This window comes from Amblyomma maculatum, unplaced genomic scaffold (assembly GCF_055883805.1).
Source record: "Amblyomma maculatum isolate TAMU_Amacu unplaced genomic scaffold, ASM5588380v1 scaffold_19, whole genome shotgun sequence".
NCBI classification, from domain to species: domain Eukaryota; kingdom Metazoa; phylum Arthropoda; class Arachnida; order Ixodida; family Ixodidae; genus Amblyomma; species Amblyomma maculatum.
In genome coordinates, this window is record NW_028146744.1 from 8,852,250 (window position 1) to 8,875,234 (window position 22,985).

The window sequence follows — 22,985 nt, forward strand, 5'->3', positions numbered from 1 at the left end:
GTTCGTTATATCCCGAAGTTCGTAGTAACTGGACCACAAACTAAAAAAGAGAAAAAAAAAAAGTTGGCGGTCAAAACACGAAATTTATTTCTTAGCAAAAAAGTCTGTGATGCTCGTCTGTTTCTGCAGTGCAGATGCGATGAGGGCGGTCTCCAGTTTATTTAAAGCACTAGCGTGCTCTTCGCCGAGTCCCTTGGCATAGACAAGTTCTCTGAGGCCCTCTTATAGCCCATTGCTACAGATGTGCTTACGGGTGCTGGCTCAGACGTTTCATCTTCATCTGATTCTTCCGCGCCGCTCTCGGCCCGCACTTCAGAAACGATGCCTTCGTCCGTGCACGGTTCCGCAATATCCGCGTCTTCATCCGCAGAAATAAAATCCTGCCAACCAATGCCAGGGCCTCCCATGTCAGAGCCGACGACGCGCTGCCACAAATCGCCGCCGGAATCATCATCATCGGAGGCATCAGGCCCGACGTCCGGTACTGCGTCGACGAAGCCGGCCTTGCGGAAACAGCTTCGCACGCAAGCGGTCGTCACCTCCGCCCAGGCCGCCTTCACCATCTCAAGGGCTGAATACAATGAAACTCGGAGCGGCAAGTTAGCGGCCGGACGGTCAACGGCGATGAGCAAGCGCTGCACAATGCGGCGCCTATACGATGCCTTAAAGGAGCGTATTATGCCCAAATCGAGAGGCTGCACTTTAGAAGTGGTATTGGGCGGCAGGAAAAGTGCAGTCACTGCCGTCAGAGACGTTTGCACGTGGTGCGCTGAGCAATTGTCGAGCAACAGCAGCACGCGCCTGCTTTGCCTCTGCATGTCGCGGCCAAACTCGCCCAGCCACTCTGCGAATAAATCCCGTGTCATCCAGGACATAGTATTATGCCTGTAGCGCACGGGTACATGGTTCCGAAAGCAACGTGGCTTCTTGGATTTTCCGATTACAAACGGCATGCGCCGGTCGCTGCCATTCATATTAGTGCACAGAAGAACTGTAACGCGCACTTTACTGTGTTTACCGCCAGCGCATGACTCCCCTTTCATGGAGTGCGTCTTGTCTGGAAGCATCTGATAAAATAATCAGTTTCATCTGCGTTATACACATCCTGCTCCGCGTAGCTTGCAATAATGGCTCGGTTTGTTGCAAGCCAATTGGCAACGTCCTGGTCACTTACCGAACGCGCCTCACCGACAATCGATTTAAAAACAATCCCATGCCGCACTTTGAACCGATGTAGCCAGCCATTGCCTGGGCAGAAGTCGGGAAAATTTAGTAGGAATGCGAAGTCTTTGGCTTTGCCCAGCATCATTGGTCCACTTATCGGAATGTTGCGAGCCTGTGCGTCGACGAACCACTTCAGCAGCGCATCCTCTACGTCCGCATAGGTGGCCTTCCGCAGGCGCTTTCTGTCTGCTGTGTTGGCGTCGGAGCTGGCGATCTTTTCCTTATTCTTCAGAATTGTCGAGATGGTTGATTTCGACACGTTGTACTTCTTCACCAGCTCGCAATTTTTAGCACCTTGAGACAGTTCCGTCACAATTGCTCGCTTCGTTGCCATGTCCAGCGCTTTTCGTTTCGTGACCGCTGGAGGCAGGCAATTCCTGTCCGCCATCCCGAATTATACGACTCAGGCCCGACAGACGAAGCGCTCACACCACACACACGAAAATGACAACAAAGCGCCGCAACTGACGGAGCACGTGCGCACGTGCGACAATCACGCTAGGCAAGTGCGGAAGTGCCTAAGGAATGGAACGGAACGGAACGGCACGGACACACAGCGGGGCATGGTATGCAGCGGGGAGACCAATGAGAGGCATCCCTGAGCGTCAGTGCTGCCACCTGTTGGCTCCTACCGTAGTTGCTTTCAACCGCCCATGGCCTCCGAGATTACCTCCGCAAATCTCGGAGGCCACGAACCGTCACCACCGTACTGAATGCAGCGCGCCGCTGCGCATTCAGTCCGCCCGTGCAAACAGTACAACTGCTAGCGTATGGAGAGGCCTGCCTCCTGGCGCCCCGCGCCCCGCGCCCCTGGCACGGCCGCTCAATGGAACAGCCAGGAAACGAAACGACGAAACTTCGAAGACTATGCCGGCGGCCGGCGCCGTGGAGACAGGCAAAGACGAGAGGAGAGGGGAGCGGAGTTGCGAGGAGGGGCCCACACCACGCGCCGACACTCGTAGGCAGCGCGCGTCGGCGAGCAAAGGGTAGCTCGCTTGCGAGGAGGATTGCGAAAACAGACCAAAAGGGATGGGAGCCCATCATTATCTCGTATCGGGGCGCCGGGTTTACGCCGTCCGTTCGCTGTAACCGATCGGCAGCGCTCATGGACGTTCGTTATACGTGCGATCTTGTGCCATTGAAGTAATGTACATTTTGGCGGTCGCTCCGGTCTTGTTCGTTATAAGCGAAAGTTCGTCTTAAGTGGGGCCGTTATAAGTGGGCTCGACTGTAGTGCAGGGAAAATATCTCGGGTTCTAGATTGGCTAGCTTCATAGTTCTTTTTTTGTTACAAAGATAAACTTTTGGTGTAAGCATTAAGACTAAAACAAGACCAATCACAACTTAGTACAATTTTAAAACAATACAATTTGTCCGAGCCTCCATATTGAATTTTTTTCTGGTGAAGTTTAACATGCTGTAACTTCTGCTCAAATGGGCCTAAAACGTTCATTTATGTCTTAATGCATTCCGTTGGAATTCTAGATCATTTCTATGTGCAAAACATTGCTGTGGCTTTTGTTACTACTTAATTAAATTACCTGCATGTTTTAAACAGTAATTATGTAACATTTTGAAAACCACTTGTTTCACAGAAAAAGTAAAAGCATATTTGAAACCCGCACATTTAAATACATAAGCTAGGAAAGTTTCACAAATATCTATCAAGAAATAAAAAAAATGGTTCTAAGAGGGGTGTCCCCCCTTAATAATTTGAATGCAGGTACTCGAAAGGTTAAACCTTCAGGAAATGGGTTTCTCTCAAAATCAATTTTTTGACCATTTTCGGCCGTTCTAAGACCCGCGTCCCCCCCTTAAAGAACACAAATGTTTTCAGTGTGGAGCTGTGATGCATGGGATCTTTTTTTTTTTTTTTTGCCGTATTGCAAAACAACAAACAAACAAACATTATTTGCCAGCATCAATTCAGGGAAGTAGTAGAATGTACCAAGCAATGGGCATACAAAAATGTGATGCATATCACATTCATCAGCGTTTAATCTGATGGAGAAAAACCCAAGCGCGCGCCGGAGCCGGCGCCGCGGGACGATGATGGTATGTACAAGAGGAAGACGAAGATCACGGTATGTACAAATGAAAGAAGATCCGTGGAGGGCTCACAATATATAGGGCTGGGTACTTTTAGACAAAATAAAGTTGGAAGACCTGTGTGCGCTCATTCTTGCTTCTACTGCGATAGCCGCAGTAGCAAACCTCACTGCTAAGCGCGGTATGGCTCGCTACAAACGATATTGCTCTGTGGATATTGTCAAATGGTTAACAGTTTCAATCCCTACCTCATTACGCTGTTTTCATGACGCGCCATGAAGGTTAAACGAAGAAACAGTACAGTACAACCTCGTTAATTCGAAGTCATCGGGACCGCGAGAAATCTTCGAATTAAGCGGGTTTTCGAATTAACCGAACACACCAAGAAATAAGACTTAGGCAAAAAAATTCATTGCAGGAACATGTTACCTTTATTCGGCATATTTTGAATTACTACTGAAAGTAATCAGAGATGCTGGTTTGCCGCGTCCGGTAGTTTGCGGCTCCTAAGGTCATGCTCTCGAGTTGGTCAAATAGACGAAACATCTCTGAACTTCCACCGCGGCACTCAACAAAACTGCGGATAACGTTCAGCGATCCGATAACTTCACCAAGAGCAGGTGCTCGGGGAGGCTCGTCGGTGTCGTCGTCGCTATCGTCGCTGTCATCGCGCATGTTCGTACCAGCAGTGATCTCACTCTCCAAGTCAGAGTAGCCAGTCTGCTCTTCGCTCTCAATGTTGATATACTCGGCGAAGCCGACTGCGTTGGACTCATCCTCTGCGCAGAGCGCATTGATGCGGTCGCAATACTCTGCTCCTTCTTCGTCAAGAGTAGTAGTACAAGGGTGGTCTGCATCGGCATCAACAGTGCTTTCACTGGAAAAACCAGAGTGTTCAAAACACCACCTGATTAATGTGGGCTCCACTTGTTTCCAAGCGTACACCATGAGGCATATGGCTCCGAGGAGGTCGATGGAGTACTCCTTGCCATTGTCGTAGCAAAGGAGCATGCGCTTGAGCAGGTGGTACCGATAAATCTTCCTAGTGTGGTGAATGACGCCTTGGTCCATCGGCTGTGAGATCGAAGTGGTGTTCGGAGGTAAAAATACCATCCTGATGGCCTGGAGATGTGGGATGTCGCCATGTGCCGGGCAGTTGTCGACGACAAATAGGACATTCCTGCCCGTGGCCGCGAACTTGCGGTCAAGTTGCCGCACGTACTCTTCAAATATTGCACCTGTCATCCAGGCTTTCTTATTGTGCCTGTAGACGAGTTCATCCTTTGGCGGCAGCCGCGCATTTTTGAAGCAGCGAGGCTTCCCCGTCTTCCCGACGACCAGTAGCGGCAGCTTGTGTTTACCGCACATGTTTGCGCCGAACAGCACAGTAATCCTGTCCTTGGCCTGTTTCCTACCCTTGATGGCGGTGTTCTTCACTGCGAATGTTTTTGTTGGCAGCATCTTATAAAAAAGTGCAGCCTCGTCAAGGTTGTAAACATCGTCTGCACCGTACTCGCTAAGCAGCGGCGCCAATGTGTGGTTTCTCCAATCCTCGACAACGCTCTCGTTAGTGCTGCCGCTCTCACCACAGACGGTGAGAAAGGTTAAATTATTGCGTTCTTTAAAACGGCAAAACCATCCATTGCTGCACTTAAATTCCTCGTGCCCAAGTTGTAGAGCTAGGTCGTTGGCCTTCTCCCGCAGTAGCGTTCCATTGACGGGAAGGTGGGCAGCGTTTGCTTTCTGCAGCCAGCGAAGCAGAGCAGCTTCCACATCTTGATACGTGGGAGCCCGCACTCGTGACCGCTTCGAAGAATAGGTCTTGCCGTAAGCCTCCAGTATTTTTTACTTGTTGCTCAATATTGTGGACAACGTCGAGAGGGGCACGCCATGCCTTTTGGCCAACTCGGTCTTCGAACAAGCGCTCTTGCCTGCTTTCTGGATCAAGCAGAACTTCTGCTGCAGCATTAAAGTCTTGTACTTTGGCATTTCTGCACTGCTATGGTCACAAAGCTAGCACTTCTGCACAGTCCCGCCCAAAAAAACGGCACAGTAGCCAACCCCTAACCACAGCGCACAACACAAAGAAATGGCGCAGGCGAGACCGGCGCGGCGGTGGTGGTGGCGTACTTGCAGCGTCGGAGGCACGGGGGAAGAGTGGGCGAAGCACACCAAGGGATGGAGTGGGGGCGAGGTCACGTGATAAAAACCGGTATGCCCGCCGTGTTGCAGTGAAGCACGTCTTCTCCTCTGCAGGCGCGTGTTTCGGCGGTGCGCGAGGCGCACTGTGGACCGATTTTTGTGCAGAGAGTGCTCTGGCTGGGGCGCTTCGCCTATAAATCATCACCATTACTATGTGGCTTTGCCTTGCGGCTACGTAGGGCCGTCGTTTCGCCGGGTTTGCGGCGAAACATGGATCAGGCATTGCCGCATAGCAGTCCAAATTTTCGAATTAACCGGGCTGGCGCAGGCCGCCTGTTCGAATTATCCGGCCAAATTTACATTGGAAAATACGGGACCGCAGAAAACCTTCAAATTATCCGGGATTTCGAATTAACCGAGTTCGAATTACCGAGGTTATACTGTATTATTCAGTGATATGGATGGGACAAAAGAAAACTGCCGGGGTCCAAATTAAGCAACTGAAGCCTGGACGTAGTCGACTATATTCAATTCATCAATGAATCGAATGCGTAAAGACGTTAGAATATTGCGCTGGAATTTAAGAGAGCAGTCTGGCACCTTTGAAGTGCCGAAACCTGTTCTATCTGGATACCTGGACGTATACATACTGGCGAAATCTGTCGACAGCTTGTATGCATGAAACCTTAAAAGCTGAAATGAATTGGCGCAACAAGGAAATCAGGAACAATACTCCTGCACATCTTTTATGCGAAAAGGCAATATGCAGTCCATCTACAGGCAAATTTAACACACCGTGAGCGATATATTTCGTCTGCCTTAGCACCGGGTACTGATTTGCAATTTTCCAATGCACGCTAAATAAGATATTTTACAATTCAAGTGCACTGTTGATCGAAAGTGCGCCTAGCGCGACAACCACGCAAGTGCAGATTAACACAAGGCTTAAGAAAAAATATTAAAAAAGAAAGCTCAAGGGATGTAACGTGTTGCTTCTTTTCTTTTACACCCTCATTTTAATTTTGCGTACAACAAGGGGCACAACAGTATATCGATATTATCGGCAACAATGAGCATTAACGCAGCCGGCAGCGCAACCTCTATGCCGCTTGCCACTCCTCAATGCAGCTATTCTTGAACATGGCGGAAACGAGCGCGGCGGCCGATAGATGGCAGCAATTTTGCATAAGGTCTATTAGGCTTCCGAAACACCAAAGCATAAAAAAGAGCCATTCAAAAACTCTACGCAGCCGACAGCCTGTTTATTATGCATGTGTCGTCACGGCAGCCGGCGTTATTGCTGCAGTGTCTTAAAGAACTTGTCGATCCTTGTTTGGACAGCGTTCCGCTTGCATGCGATCATATTCGCCTCAATCTGAGCAAGTCATGTCAGCGCTGTACACCGATGAAAGCGTAAGCAATGCTCGCGTCAACTTGGCGCTCGTAGGCGGCACAGACGTTTGCTCCTAATTCTCAACATCGGAGTCTTCCGAATCCTCCACAACCTGACGGACTAGCTCCTCATCGGTCAGTTCTGCACAGAAGTCGAGCTCGTTGTCAGCGTCGACAAACTGTTCAAAAGTTATTTCCATCATTATGGAAATCCCAGCAGAGCGGAGGTCGTTGATCGCGTCGTCCATGGGCGGGCACATGTCAATCACGTCACATTCAGGCAAGTCTGCTGCCTCTGTGGTGAGTGCGCAGCCCGCGTGGCGAAACCCACGTCAGCCTGCGATCGTCCGCTCATTACTTGTTTAATAATGGCGGCTTTATTCTCCATCGTTAACCGACGGTACTGTTTTCCGTGCTTCGATGCCATCGACGAGGACAACGAGGACGGAGTGGGGGCCATCGTGGGCAAGCAAAATCCTCTTGTTGCGAAGTGTCGAAGCACCTAGGCCTAGCGTCGCAGAGCACACTTGACACAATACGTAGCACGTAGCAAAACCATGCACCAGCTTAGCGAAACACCATGTGGTCTGCGATGAGTCTGCGCAACGAAAAGACGAAACAGTCGCGGCGTCGACAGCGCTTCTGGAAACTCCGGAAGAGGCACCGGTGAACATGCCAGAGTGGCCAGACCAAATCGGTGTGTGACGGCTAGGTACGGCTAGTTGTTCAAAGCTTTGACATGGTACGCAGACTGGAAGATAGCCAAAATGGCGGCTTTGTATGACGCAGTTGCGGTTTCAGACCTTCCGTCGCGTCAAAAAGTCCAAAAAATCGGATGGCAGGGGGTTCGAGCGTCCGAAATTTCAGATGCCCTTATACATTGATTCTATGGGGCTCGTGGCGGTGCCGCGAAGACCTCCGGAATATCGGGCATGTCCAAAAATTTGGGCGTTGACTGTATTTGGATGCGCTTTATACGCTCACACATAATTTCTGGAAGTACTCCTGGTAAAACGAGCAATGTTCAGAGGGAGCTAAATTGCTCAAAACTTGAAGAATTAGCGCACCATACAAGTGTTCAAACTACCTAAAGACTGCCCGACTGGGCAATGCCTGTGAAGAGACATTTCAGAGCCTAAATGGGCCACTCTACAGAAGAAGCCTGTCACCAGTGCCCATCAAATCATGAAGGATAACATCATTACCCCTCGAGACTTCCCTTCAAAGTTCCCCAAGTGGGCCACATTCTCCTGGTGGCACAAAATGGATCACGGAAAATGACTCCACACGCTACACTGCCCACGACTCACCTGCGAAGGGTCTGCACTGGCATGGATGCAGAAGACGCCCGAGTCGCCGTAGGCATGGTTGTATGCTGTGGCGTTGTACATCCAGTGGTACCTGCAAGGCTGCCTCATTAGTTGTTACACCACAAACTGAACTTGCAATTATATTTTTCCCTGCCTGCATTATCATCACCAGCCTGACTGCAGCAGGGCAGACACCTCTCCTTTCAAAATCGTCCAACTAACCCGGTCCTGTGCTAGCTGCATCCACTCGAACCCTGCGAACTTGTCAACTTCATTTGCCCACCTAACTTTCTGCCGCCCCTGCTAGGCTTTTCTTTCCTTGGAATCCAAGTGGTTATATCCTAAAGGAACATCGGTTATCCTCCGTACGCACTATACGGGAGTAGGTAATAACGTCCCCGTAAAAAATGGCCCCTAAAGAAGCGGCAACTAGGAAAAAACGTCCCCCAAGGCAAAAGCTGACCCTAAGAATGATTTCTTCCGTAACTCACATAAAAAATAAAATAATACAGTAAAAGCACGTTAATTCGAACTTCACGGGACCGGAAAAAAAGTTCTAATTATTCGATGTTCGAATTATCGAATGGCCTCGAAAAAAACTGACCAAAGCCAATTTGTATTACAGTAAATGTACCGTATTTAGTCGCGTAACGAACTCCTCCCATAATGAACCCACCCAGCCCCGGTTTGTGCTTACGAATCTGAAAAAAAAAAAATAATAATAATAAAGGCGTCAGTCGTTAGCGCGTCCCTCCGTTTTGGGCCATTAGGGTCCACAACATATTTCTTGGCAGTGCGCCAGATGCTGCGCAGCGATAACGGCGTGTTTATCTTTTGACTTTAGCTCCGGCAGGAGGGAGAAAAGAGAACTTGGCAAAGTGCCAGCGCTTGTCCGGTTGTGCAAGCCTCCTTTTCAAAGCGTTCCCTTTATCATGCTAATAGCGACTGGGGCGAGCGGCACCGTCTACTGCCACTTCAATCATCAGAACGAACGGTGCTAAAAGCCGGCGTCATGATTGCGGCTGACTCGCGTGCTTCCGTTGATGACTGATGAGTAAAAAGACAGATGGCCATCGCAAAAAAAAAAAAATTTACCCATTGTGCCCGTCCGAGATCATAGCCTTTCATGGGCGTTGGCTGGAACCGCGCCGACAGTACTTATCCCTATTTCCAAATTAACAGGGTTGGAATTAACGAGTATTTAGTTGCGAGCTACGGAGGTTGCGCAGAAGAGAGAGCAGGCAGCCACCGCCGCGCGGCTATGCGCTGACCTTGTCGCGGCCGCCGTCCCCTCCCTTCAACGCCGCCGGCCGCCACGCTGGTCATGGCACCATTTAAGTTTTACCCACTCTTCCATGGTTTTGCCTGATTCCATCTTCCGTCCCCGTTTTGGACGTGCGCAGCCTCTAATTATGCCTACCGATCGCGAAGGTTTCTTTTTTGTTTTTGTTTTTCTTTTTTTTTTTTTCTTTTTTTGCCGCGTGATGTGCGCCAAGTTGCCCAGACGCGGCGAATTATCCGTAGCGGAACAGACTCGCGTTCGAATTAACCGGCTTTTTTAACACAGATCTCTATGGAGCTTGGCCTGACCAAGTAGTGTAGTTCAAATTATCCGAAAATTCGAATTATCAAGGTTCGAATTAACGAGCTTAAAAACAGTTTATACCATTACTTCTTGGCTTTGAGTTAAATGCAATCATCTTTTGGAACATGTGTCCTTTGGGTGCCCGAGGTGTTTACAAGCACTGCGGAAAAGCGAGGCGAAAGAGCCATCTGGCTCTTTATACGTTGCGTGGCTCCGAGCTCCGCAGCTTGAAGCAATTATTAAGACAGGGCTAATCAGCTTGGTAATACTGCCCACTGAGAAAGGTACAAGCGAATCGGCGCGTGGTAGTCTCAGGAACCGCCCAAAGCAGAAGACGTCACCAGAATTACCTCCCTGACCCTTCTGGTGACGAGGCTCAACCATTCCTGTGATGATAGTGTAGAATTGGCGATAAGGGTGATGATGGTGTAAGCCAGGACAACGTTTAACTGGTCGTGGACCATGGCCACCTTAAAGCATCGCTCTAACGTAAAGCCAGTGGTCAGTTCACCTTTTTCCCGCAAACAAAGCGAAGTTGAGGAGCTGTCACTGTATTACCGAAGCCACCATTTTTTTTTGTGTTTGTTGTGAATGCCCACATCAGTTCGATGTTTGATCGCTTCCCAGTCGACAGGTGGAACTGCTTAAATAAAGTTACCATACATCATTCATCATTGCAGCTCGCCACAAGAAAACACAGTCTACGTCCTATAGCGCAAAGGGTACAGTCCCCGTTAGGGACATTTTTTTTCCCATTTCGCAAATAGGGCTATTTTTTACGGGTACATTTACCCTGGGGACTTTTTTTCTGGGGACATTTTTACCAGATCCCGCACTATACATGTTCTGCCCATTTCTTCTTGATTTCCACCAGAATGTCATTAAATCGAGTTACAGTAAAACCTCATTGATACGTTTAAAATAAAATGCCGGAAAAACATGTCCGGGAAAACGTACGATCCGAACTGCCTGAAACTAAAAAGATTAACTGCTGAATGAGGTACAAAGACATTTAAAATTGACACTTTCACTCCGTAAAAATGTCAATTAGCCTTTAAAGACACGAAGTATGCACAGCTCTTTTGTTATCTTTAGCAGAATTCAGTCAGTATTTCGTGTTGTCCTAAGAGATTTAGCAACACATCTGGTTGGCAGAACGAATGACGAGCGGGGTCACTTCCTTAATTGCGTTAGGATGCTTTGCCCCCTTACACTAGTGACATGTGGAGAAGTCATCGCAATGGCTCGCAGTTGCCGCACTTTTGCTCATGCTGTTTCCCCGGACCAGGCCCGCTCATTTGCAAGTAAAAGCTCGTTAATTTGAACTTCACGGGACCGGGAAAAGAAGCTTGAATTATCGGTCTCAAAAAAACTGGCAAGAACCATTTGCATTATAGTAAATTTACCGTATTTATACGTTAACGACCCCCCCCCCCCCACCCCCACGCATATTGAACCCACCCCCCACTTTTGCTACTGAAAATTTGGGGGAAAAAAAAAATGTGTTCATTAACGCATCCCTCCATTTTGCACCGTTACTGTCGTATTCCACAGCACATTGCCAGGATGCTACGCAACGATAACATCACGATGTGACTACTTTTTCACGTTAGCTCTATCGGCTCAAAAATGAAAATGGAAGGGGGGGGGGGGGGGGGTGCAACTTGGCAGAGTGCCAGCGCCCGGTTGTGCAAGCCTCGTTTTCACTGTCCCGTTTGGAGTGGGCGCCGTCTACTGCCACAACACAATCATTGGAAAGCAGTGCAACACTTTTGAAGCGAACGCTGCTTCAAGTCGGTGTCATGATCGCGACTGACCGCATGCTTTCGTTGATGACTCGTGTGTGAAAGTATGAACGACTATCACAAAATTAAGAGAAAAGCTTTCCCCGCGTAATGATTTCGTTTTCATTTGGAAACCCGTAGCGTCCATCCAGTCATAGCTTCTCATGGGCGTTAACTGGGACCGCACCGCCAGAAATACTTATCCGTATTTTCGAATCAATGGGGGTCGAATTAACAAATATTTAATTGCAAGCTTCAGAGGTTGCGCGGAAGAGAAGCTGCCAACCCCCTACTTTCCAGCACTGCCACGCTAGTCAAGGCGCCATTTTGAATTAACGAGCTTTCACTATAGTTGTTATCAAATAGTTAATCCCTATGCCCCTAAGGCACTGCAAAAGGAGCCATCGCGTTTCTCCTCATGAAGTCATGTTTCTGCGAGAACGGGCATATGCTGGCTTGTTGGCTTTCTTTGATGCTTTGCCCCGTTGCACCTAGGCACTGCAGGAAAGCAACTGCAGCGGGTGATCGCCAATGATCAGTTTTTCATGTCGCGAGTGCTTGTTAGCATATGTCCGGTTGATCACAAAATGTATTGGGGCTCATTCCTGCAGCCAGTTTTTCCCTCCTCCTTCGCATACGTCGTGCCGGTGTTTGACGGAGGAGGGAAGTTAATGGTGCCAGTATTCTCCGAAACCAGGTGGCCGGCGCTGTAGGTTTTTGCTCTACGGTGCCGCTGTCCGGCAAGCAACGGACTCCACCCCACGAAAGACGGACCAGAGGGCGGTCGCTTCTCTTACATGGCTCTACGTCATGCCTTGCATGTCGCGACCGAGCGAGCGCCAGCAGAGCGGCCGCGTGGCCCTCGCAGGCTTGCATGCAGATGGCAGTGCGTGAGCACAGAGAGAGAGAAAAAAAAGCATGGGTTGCACTCCTGTTTGGTGCCCAGTGAAGCGCGCTGACAAGAGACAACAGATGACGTACGTCCAAAATGGGGACAGAAGATGGAACCAGGTGAAACCATGGAAGAGTGGGTAAAACTTAAATAGCGCCATGACCGGCGCGGCGGCGTTGGAGGGAGGGGACAACGGCCGCAGCAAGGTCAGTGCATGGCCACGGCGGCAGCTGCCCGCTCTCTCTTCTGCGCAACCTCCGTAGCTCGCAACTAAATACTCGTTAATTCCAGCCCTGTTAATTTGGAAATACGGATAAGTACTGTCGGTGTGGTCCCAGCCAACACCCATGAAAGGCTGCAATCTCTGACGGACACTATGGAATTAACTTTTTTCTTTTGCGACAGCCATCCATCCTTCCACCCATCAGTCGTCAATGAAAGCACGCGGATCAGCCGCGATGACGCCGGCTTTTAGCATCGTTGGCTTCAAAAGCCGCTTGCTGCTATCGTTGGCTTCAAAAGCCGCTTGCTGCTATCGCAGTAGACGACGCCCGCTTCCGTAACTCATAACATGATAAAGCGAGCATACTCAAAAAGAGGCTTGCACAACCAGACAAGCGCTGGCACTTTGCCAAGTTCGCTTTCCCCCCTCCTTCCTGCTGGAGCTAAAGTCAAAAGGTAAACACGCCGTTCAGCATCTTGGCGCACTGCCAAGAAATGTGTTGTGGACCATGACTGCGCGAAACGAAGGGACGCGGTAACGACTGATGCTTCTTTTTTTTTCTTTTTTCCAGATTGGTAGGCATAAATTGGTGCTGGGTGGGTTCATTATGCAAGTGAGTTCGTTGCGCCATTAAACAGGTACATTTATTGTAATACAAATGGTTCTTGTCGGTTTTTTCGAGGTCATTCGATAATTCGAACATCGGATAATTCAAACTTTTTCCCCGGTTCCGTGGAGTTCGAATTAACAAGCTTTTACTGTATAAGAGACAGGGAAATTTCTTTTTTATCTGGGGTGCTGAAGTAACACTATTCTCAAGTAGTAGATTTGGAATTTCATTTCCTCTCATTTTATTGTTATGCAAACGGTACTTCGTTGCAAACAGTTAAGCTGGTAGTTTTTCTCGCAAATGTAAGCCGATCCAAATGAAGAACAGGTCCTTGGCAAATTGAAATCATGTAAAGTATGTGGCTCACAAGTTGAGCTAACAGCTATTAAAGACACAACCAGAATAAAAAACAAGTACGGTGTGGCAAACAAGGTTCGGGACAGTAAAGATTTGAATGGGCGGAAAACCTGTTGGCTAGGCAGGTGAAGAAGTCAAAACGACTGCTGCAAGAACTGAACAAAGAGAGAGAAAAGAAAGTAAACAGCGGATGAATGGCGTGGCAAGAAAACTACATCAAGGGGAGGAGGTCCAACAAAAGTAAAGAAAAAGCATATCATTGGGGAAAAGAAATGCAAGAAAAGGCCGCAATATACCCGCCAGACAGAGAACCCCTTTTATGAAAGCTGTGACGAAACTGCGTTTCAAGAGGAAGCCATAGCTTTTGAAGTTGCATTGTTTGCGCTTGCCGGTGCTAGTGAAATATTAAGAGCTACCCTCATATCATGAATGGTGGTATCAACAGCAACCTTTCACTGCTGATGAACAATGCTTGTATTGATAACAGTTTAGTTTGACTAGTCATTTTTGGAGCTTAAAGAAGGTTACTGAACGAGCACTTTTTTGCAGGTTCTTCAGACTGGTATTCCAAGGTGAACTAAGGCTTTGCAATCGAAACTTTTCCCTGAAATAAATATTTTGATAGCTAGCAAGCGCGTCTCATAAAATTAACAAAAGCATAGCAGAATAAAAAAAAAATCTGAGTTATGATCCTCGCGACTCTCAACAGCAATGAGTTAGTGTGATGTCATTTGTAAACACTGTCACTGATAAAGGAAGAATAGCACTTGAAAAAAAAAAAATGAGTCATTTGGACAAGAGGCACCATGTCGCATGAGGCTAAATTGTATCTGATGCTAAAACACGTTCTAGCTCCAAACTGCTGCTAGAGCACGTGAGACGCTTCTTTTTTTCTACAGACGCGGAGCACACGACTTCCATCGCTACAGGGAGGGCAGCCGCAACCTCTGCATTTTTTTTTTGCAGGAGAAAAAAAAAATGCGCTCTAATGCAGAGTCACGTCCGCCAGAACATGTTTGATGGCGCTCCTTTCTGTTTGAACATCGCGCCGCTGCCGCTGCAATGGAGCTGTGAGAATGAGGCCTTATACGACCACAGTCGTGTTATCCGGGAACTGGGAGAAAGATGCTTTACTGCAAACGATTTTAAACGTATAAAGAAGAAAATCGTATGAACCGGGAACGTATCAACGAGGTTCTACTGTATTTCTCTGATCCAGTCTACACGCTTCCTATCTCATAACATTGCACCTACCATAGAGGCGAGTACTGGCAAGATGCAGCTGTTATATACTTCCCACCTGAACGATACCAGCAAGCTGCTAGCCAGGGAGAGAAGCACTTGCCAAATGCACTGCATCCTAATCTTATCCTCATTTCCCTTTCATAGTCACTACTTGCCCTACTTTACCACTTGCCTCACTGTAAACTGCTGTACCTTTCCAAAACTTTTGAGCACTACTTGCGATTTATGCACAAGGTTGCCGACCATTAATTTGCACCCCTGACTTATCAGACATTTTTACAGTACCAAAATATACCCACAGAACTAATGTTAACAACTGATTGCTCGATGCTTAGGGCGTCATTTGCGCTTGCCATGCACCACTGCCAAAAGCCAAGTTTTCCCAGGGGAACATCATGACTTGGGGATCCAAACTTGGTCAAATAAAATGAAATTCAAGCCTCTCAAGCGGCAAGGCTGATAGTCCCCACATTGCACTCACAGAGCTGTGAGCTCTCCGATGTCGCCCACTGACAAAACTTTAACTCCTCTGCACAAAGTCTATTCACCCCGAATATGTAGTGAAACATGCTGCCGAATGGAGACAACCAAAAATACAAGAAACTGGTGGTGCTTTGCAAGCATACTGTTCAATTGCACCACTTAATATTTCAAGACTGGATTTCGGCTGCGATTGATAGGCCAACAGAGTACTTGTTTGTTGCTACCTTCGTGCTCTCTACATGGTAGCTGCAGTTGCCGTGGGCTTGCTTTCATGCTTAGTCTGCCTCTAAGCTCACAGGTTTGTCTACGATACAGGTCACGATCACCTCCTGTCATTTGCAAGAAGGCACACAAAAGGGCTGCCCCTGCCATAAAGGCAATTAAAGTTGATGCCAACATTTTTCCTCATTTGATTTAAAGGTGGTTTCAATTAGAAAAAATTGGTCGTCAATTGTATAAAGGCCTCTCATTCCTGATATTGATCATGTTTTCCAGTTGATCCCTTGTGCCTCAGCTGAGCTGAGGCCCCATGCGCCCGAGATGATGCCCACCTGTCTCTGAAGGAGAGTGAGGCACAGTATTACCCCTGCACGAGTGAAAAAAGCAACACCTGCCTCAAAAGAATGAACCTTGACTAGGGGGAGACATGCATTTGGGAAATTCATCCAATGGATGTACCACTGGCAAATTTCATGATCTTATTAAAACATCCGGGAAGAATGAAGTTTATTCATTTAAAAAATACCCTTCCCCACTCACTGCAAAGGTGCTGTCCGTAATAAACAAATATAAAGCATATCATGCCCAAGCAGGAGAGGTCAATCAATGCTATACAGTCCGAAAACAGTTTACAGCTCAAGCAAAGCAAAAGCTGCAGCAAGAGAAATTTTTAACTAAAAGCTGTTTAGAAAAAGCTTTTCCATAGTTCAGCACAATTCACAGATTATTAATGACAGAGGGGTGACAGTGGGCAACACGGTGCTCTTTTCTTCAGAACCATTTGCTTTTTTTTTTCATACTGCCAACCCTCATTGTACTGCCATAGTACTATTGCCCCAAGAAAACTTGTGCCTGTAAAAACTTTGCAAAAAATGGCCTCCTGCAGTAATACATCTTCATGTCTGTACAGGTAGTGAGGAAGACTGATTTAAGAAGTGAAATCCTGACAGCTCTAGAGAGTGCAGTGTTGTAAAGATGGCCACGTACCGGTTCAGCACATTGGTGTACAGCCGCGTGTACATCCCTTTGCCAGGACCCCCTGCCGAGAAGGAGCCTCCCCCGCCCATGATCATGTTGAGGACGCAGAAGGCAATGAAGTCTGGGTCCTGGTGGGAGCAGCTCTCCAGCCCCAGGACAAAGTGTGCCAGCTCAGGAATGGGCGTCTGGCCAGGGCTCACGTCCGACAGGTCCTTCTCCACCTGCCACCATACGCAAACAGTGGCCAAGATGTACAGTCGAACCCAGTTATATCGAACCCGGATAGTTCGAATTTTGGTTATATCGAACTCACACAATATCCCCTTGAAAATCCCATGTAAAAGTAAAGGAAAGCCGCGTCATATATCGAACTCAATTTCCCCAGTCGTTCGATATATCGAACTCCGCACCACGCACTGGAGAGTGTGCCTTCTCCAAAGGCGATTGCATCCCCCTTGGCCGTTCGCCGCGTGACGTTTTCAAGCCAAGCGCGGAAGGAATGAGAGGGGACAGTTCGGCGACGGCTGATCTGGGCAGCGCCGTGCCCATTCCCCAAAGGCGCGCACATCTGCAATTATCGTTTCCCGCGCGCCAGCACATGACGTTTGCAAGACATGTGCGTAGGTGTGCCCATTCTTTTGCCGAGCTATCTCTCTCTCCTTCAGCACGCGCTAAGCAAGCGCCAAGCCAGCTCAGCCCGTTTTCACACGTCGGACGCTTTCTCCAGCGTGTGTAGCGAACCCTCTGCGCGCAGCGGCTGAAGTGGCTATGGCGCCTGCGGACGTCAAGAAGCGGCAGATCTCCCTCTCTCTCTCTCTTTTTTTTTTTGCCAGTCATTCATTCTTATTGTTGTGCTGTACGCGCGGCGTAGCGTAAGATATGGTGGCTGCGGACGTTAAGAAGCAACAGGGTTCTTTTTTCTTTCTTTCTTTCTTTCTTTCTTTCTTTCTTTTTATTTTGGCAAAGGCGTTTATCCTTGCATGTATGAATCAACGAAAGCACACGGTCAGCTGCTGCGATCATGACGCCTGCCCCAAGCGCGGCGCGATAAATCGAACCAGGCATGTGCAATCAAGCCATCGCGGGCACTGCCAAGTTCGCTCCCTGCCACGGCAGGAGCTATCAAAAGATAAACACGCCGCGACGTTATCGCTGCACAGCATCTTGGCACGCTGTCAAGAAATGAGCTGTGGATGAGACGACCGAAACGGAGTGACGCACGCCATCGACATGCAAGCGAAAAACGCTCGCGATTTCTGCCGCGCAATTTCTGGCGACACAGAAACCTTGTTTTGAGCTGCCGCGGTGGCTTGAGTGGCGAGAGGGATGCAGTTCCAACAAGTTTGAAATCTTTCACTCTGTCGCTGCCGCTCGCCACTGAGATCGCTCAACTGCTTGCATGTAAGCGAGCTGGCTTTAACGCTTTTTTTTTTTTAAATTCTCGGGTGCAAAAGTGGAGGGTGGGTTCATTATGCGAGTGGGTTGATTACGCGACAAATACGGTATCGTTTTTTCGCATAGTAAGTGCCGTCACAAGCCGATTTCTGTATATCGAATTATCGATATATCGAACTATTTCGAGATCCCCTTTGTATATCCTCTGGTCACTCCCAGCCCCACCATGCTTTTTGCACTTATTTTGCTTTGGGCCACTACAAAAAGCTCTTTATCCTTGAGGTCCCCCCACAGACACACACTCTCCTGAACATGGGGCGTCTCTTGTGCAGCATTGCCCCGTTGAATGCATTGTTTATGGGTCACCTCCATTTTTTTTTCACTCACCTCCTCTCCCCTTCCCTGCTTTCCTCCTTTGGAACCAGAAGCTGATATCGCCAATGTAAGTTGTGGGCAAGTTGGTAACAACTTTTCATAGTTACAGCGCGAAAGATGGGACAAGAGAGAAGGGGTTAAACAGTGCTATTTTATGTCCTTCTCTCTTGCCTATAACGATGGAGAAGCTGATATAAACCCCACCAGTGAGGACTGCATTGCCCAGAGTCTAAGTGTTGAAACGTTGGCTAGTAGCAGTTTATATTTAGGCCACCCTCAGGCGTTGTGTGGTTTCATTTGACTTTATGGATTATAACATATATTTATTGACCCCTGCTAAATGATGAGGTTGAGTCGCACGAAAGCAAACGGGCATATTTTTATTTGGTCATGTTGGCGGAAACTGTTGAGTCGACACCAAACGCACCGGTCATTCTCTCTGCATGCTGTAAACATGCTGACCCTGAAAGCAATGGAGGTGACCACATCCAGCTTCCAGTGCAAGCCTCCCAAGGAATTCACAAAACCAAGTGGCCACAATAGTTTTCGAGTCATCGGCGGCCTTGCTGAGGAGCACGTAAGTGCACTGGTCTGCTTCACTGGGGATATTCTGCTTCCTCTCAACCAAACCAAGAATAGGTCTTGGTGATGATGTATTGCAGGGTATCAGTTCAGTTCAGTCGTTCAGTCGTGTCCGACTCTTCGTGACCCTATTGACCATGTCACGCCACGCTTTCCGGTCTCTCACTATCTTCCTAACATCACATAACTTCATCTGCAGTGCCTCGAGGATGCCATCTAACCATCGCGTTCGCTGCCTACCCCTTCTCCGGCAACCCTCAACCTTTCCCAACATCAAATCTTTCTCCAGCGACTCCTCTCTTCTCATCAGATGACCAAAGTAGCTGAGCTTTAACTTTAGAATTTGACCCTCCAATGAGCAGTCAGGGTTTATGGTCGACAATATTGACTGATTTGATCTTCTGGCAGTCCAAGGAACTCTCAAGAGTCTTCGCCAGCACCACAATTCAAACGCGTCAATTCTTCGGCGGTCAGCCTTTTTTCACAGTCCAACTCTCGCATCCATACATCACAACTGGAAAGACCATAGCACGAGTTATACGGATCTTGGTTGGCAGACTAATGTCTCTGCTCTTTACTAGGCGGTCAAGGCTAACCATCGCTCTCTTTCCCAGAAGCAGGCGTCTCCTAATTTCATGGCTGCAGTCTCCTTCTGAGGTAATCTTGGAGCCCAAGAAGAGAAAATCTGTCACAGCTTCCACTTCTTGTCCCTTGATGCTCCAGGACTTGATAGGGCAAGACGCCATGATCTTTGTCTTTTTAATGTTCAGTTTAAGCCCAAACTTCTCACTCTCTTCTTGCACGCGCATCAGAAGTCTCTTGAGTTCCGCTTCACTTTCTGCAATTAAAGTGGTATCATCCGCATATCTAAGGTTGTTGATACGTTTTCCAGCAATCTTCACTCCAGCTGAAGACTCGTCCAGACCGGCCTTCCTCATGATGCACTCTGCATAAAGGTTAAATAGGCAGGGCGACAGTATGCAGCCTTGCCTCACTCCTTTCTCAATCGGAAACCAATCAGTAAGACATTGCAGGGTATGAGAACCACTTTGTACTTCATAGAAGCCTCTGCAAAATGGACTACATTCTCCAGCAGATAAAACCAGCTGCAGCAAGTGCCGCAAGACAGAATACTAGGCCCGAGTCTGCACAGCCCAAAATGCAGTCCACACGCTCACCGAATTTCTTGGAGCTATTTCGTCCGTCACTAGAGACAAGTGGATATCTACAGTGGATGTCCATGGCTTGTCAGTCAAGTTTAAAGTTGACATGGGAGCAGACGTCACTGTTATGCCAGCACGCACATACCGATGTCTTTTCGAACATGTTCATCTTCAACAACCGGAAAGAGCGTTGAGAGGACCAAATCACTTCTGTCCAAGATTAAAGCAGAATTACAGGAAATGGTCAATCTTGGAATAGAGCCAGCTGATGAGCCAACAGATTGGTGTTCTGGTATGGTTATTATACAAAAGCATAATGAAGACATATGCGCATGTGTTGACCTGCTCACAGAGGTAAGCAACTTTGTAGAGATGTTTTTGAGCAACTGGCTGGAGCCCATCACTTTTCCGAGGCAATTGGACTCAGAAAAAGAGTTATAAGGCCATTGGGCAGATACAGGTTCAAGAGGCCTCCACTTGGGGATTCGTTCTGCACCTGAATTTTTCCACACGAAAATGTCCTAGATGGAACATAGTGTGCAACAACATCCTAACTCATTGCACCTGAGCACAATGCCCAACTAAAAAAGTTTCTTCAGGTACGAAAGAGCTGAATGATGGCAGGTGAAAGTTCAACACACAGTAGAACCTCGGTGATACGATTCTCACAAGGTCGCGAAAACATTGTATCATCCGAAAATTCGTATCATAAAAACTAACGAAAATAAGTATACAGAAGCGTGGGAAAGGCAGTCGCGTAGATCTGTTTACGTCCAAGAAGGTTTATTATGGTCACGCAGTCACAGCTCGCCACCCGCGGCGCACATACCGCGATGGGCGATTGCGACGTTGGCGACGCACGGGACGCATGCCGACATGGTACTGCTGGAGAGATGGCGACGAGCCAGCCGCGCGGCGCTGCAGACTGCTTGCGATGCGTACAGTGCGACTAGCGGTCGCGAAGTCTACGATGTGCGGCCCGTGCGCGCCCGCCGCCGCGTACACTGCCGACTACTACTCACGGCCGCATGGCACTGCTAACCGCTCGTGGATTGCGATCGTGGAGCCAGTGATGTCCGGTCCGTGCACACCCGCCGCATACACCGCCGCCGCCGCCAGCTACGGTGATTGCGACGTCTGCGGTTTGTCGGCCACACACCGCTGAAAGCTTTTCACGGCGTGAGCCCAACAAAACATCGCAATGTCGCCGAGGTGCGGATCACGCGTCACCGCAAGCTGCTCGTGATGCATATATACAGCGCAGCTGGTGATCACAGAGCCAACAATGCGCGGGCGGTACATAGTGCTCAAGGTTGCGGCCGTAGTTTGCGCATTCGTATCATCCGTTGTGGCGCAGGAGAGTGTTCGGACCATCCGAAATTTTGTACATTGTACACAATTTTGCGAATTCGTATCAACCAGATTCGTATCACCGAGATTTTACTGTACAATGGGAGCTCTATCACAGGAATCAAAGCGCAAGCAAGCACACCCATTAACTGAGACGGTTTTTGGGCATGATAAAGTACCCAATGTTCCCAACATTGCCCATCCATTGAATAGTTCGCTCAACTGCAAAAATGAACGTCTAAGCTCAGTTCAGCAAAAAAGTTTCGAAATACTGGAGAAGACCGAAAGAAGCCTACAATGCTTTTGGATTGATTGCAGTTCTGCAGGATGATGGGGGATAACATATGCACAGGTCAAGAAAGGAAGTTGTGCAGTAACCTAGGCAGGCGAGAGGCCACAGGCCTTCATGACAGTCAAAACCATTAGTACCCATTTTCAAGAATAAGAAGGATTAGACAGATTACAGGAAATACTCGTGATGCATTTTTCATACGACATAGTTCATGCTCCTGGCAAAGATCTTGTCACGGCTAATACTCGACAGACCACTTTTCATAACAGGTCAGCGGCAATGTTGAGGAAGAAGTTGCACCCTACATTAGATTGCTAATTTTCCATCAACTAACAAGAGTGACATTAATCTGCCAACCAAGATCCGTATAACCCGTGCTATGGTCTTTCCAGTTGTGATGTATGGATGCGAGAGTTGGACTGTGAAAAAGGCTGACCGCCGAAGAATTGACGCGTTTGAATTGTGGTGCTGGCGAAGACTCTTAAGAGTTCCTTGGACTGCCAGAAGATCAAATCAGTCGATATTGTCGACCATAAACCCTGACTGCTCATTGGAGGGTCAAATTCTAAAGTTAAAGCTCAGCTACTTTGGTCATCTGATGAGAAGAGAGGAGTCGCTGGAGAAAGATTTGATGTTGGGAAAGGTTGAGGGTCGCCGGAGAAGGGGTAGGCAGCGAATGCGATGGTTAGATGGCATTCTCGAGGCATTGCAGATGAAGCTATGTGATGTTAAGAAGATAGTGAGAGACCGGAAAGCGTGGCGTGACATGGTCCATAGGGTCACGAAGAGTCGGACACAACTGAACGCCTGAACTGAACTGAACAAGAGTGTAATGAAAATCTGACTGCAGCAACTGAAGGATCTAAAGATTTTGAATCAGTGCAAGTGGAAATTATGCTCTACTCAAGATTTCTGGATGTGACAACAAAAGGATCACAGATTCCACAAGCAAAGAGGCCATCAAGAAGTTTCCAATCTGTCTGGTGGCACGACTCATCCGTCAGTGCACGTAGTGTATTAAACATACCCTTATACCATCCCAAGTGACTGCGGGAGATTTGTTGCACTATGGAAATTACCTTCTGGTAACCAACTGCTACTCTCACTACCCCTCTGCTGGCGAAAATGACTTGTTGCAGAAGCTGTAACACATGTCCATTTTCGCTAGGCATGCCACACCTGTATGCGGAGAAATGTGGCTTTCAGCATGTCACCTCTAGCAATGCTTTCGCTGCGGCAAGCGTTGCCAAGAACGGTTTGGAAAAAACAAGCGACATCTAGATTTACAGAGCCGCACCAGTAGCCAACGGCTTCAGCACTGTGGTACTGCTGAAC

At 48.2% G+C, this 22,985-nt stretch overlaps 1 protein-coding gene across 1 annotated transcript in view; it reads right to left on the reverse strand.

The window, feature by feature from the left end:
* LOC146171643 (mitochondrial-processing peptidase subunit alpha) overlaps nucleotides 1–22,985 on the reverse strand; it is a 167,136-nt gene that overhangs the window by 61,059 nt on the left and 83,092 nt on the right. Inside the window, exons 9-10 of the mRNA XM_084586384.1 lie at nucleotides 16,503–16,714; nucleotides 8,118–8,208 (exon numbers count right to left, since the gene is read on the reverse strand). Of these exons, the coding sequence (XP_084442510.1) occupies nucleotides 8,118–8,208; nucleotides 16,503–16,714 (303 nt within the window). The remainder of the gene's footprint in view (nucleotides 1–8,117; nucleotides 8,209–16,502; nucleotides 16,715–22,985) is intronic.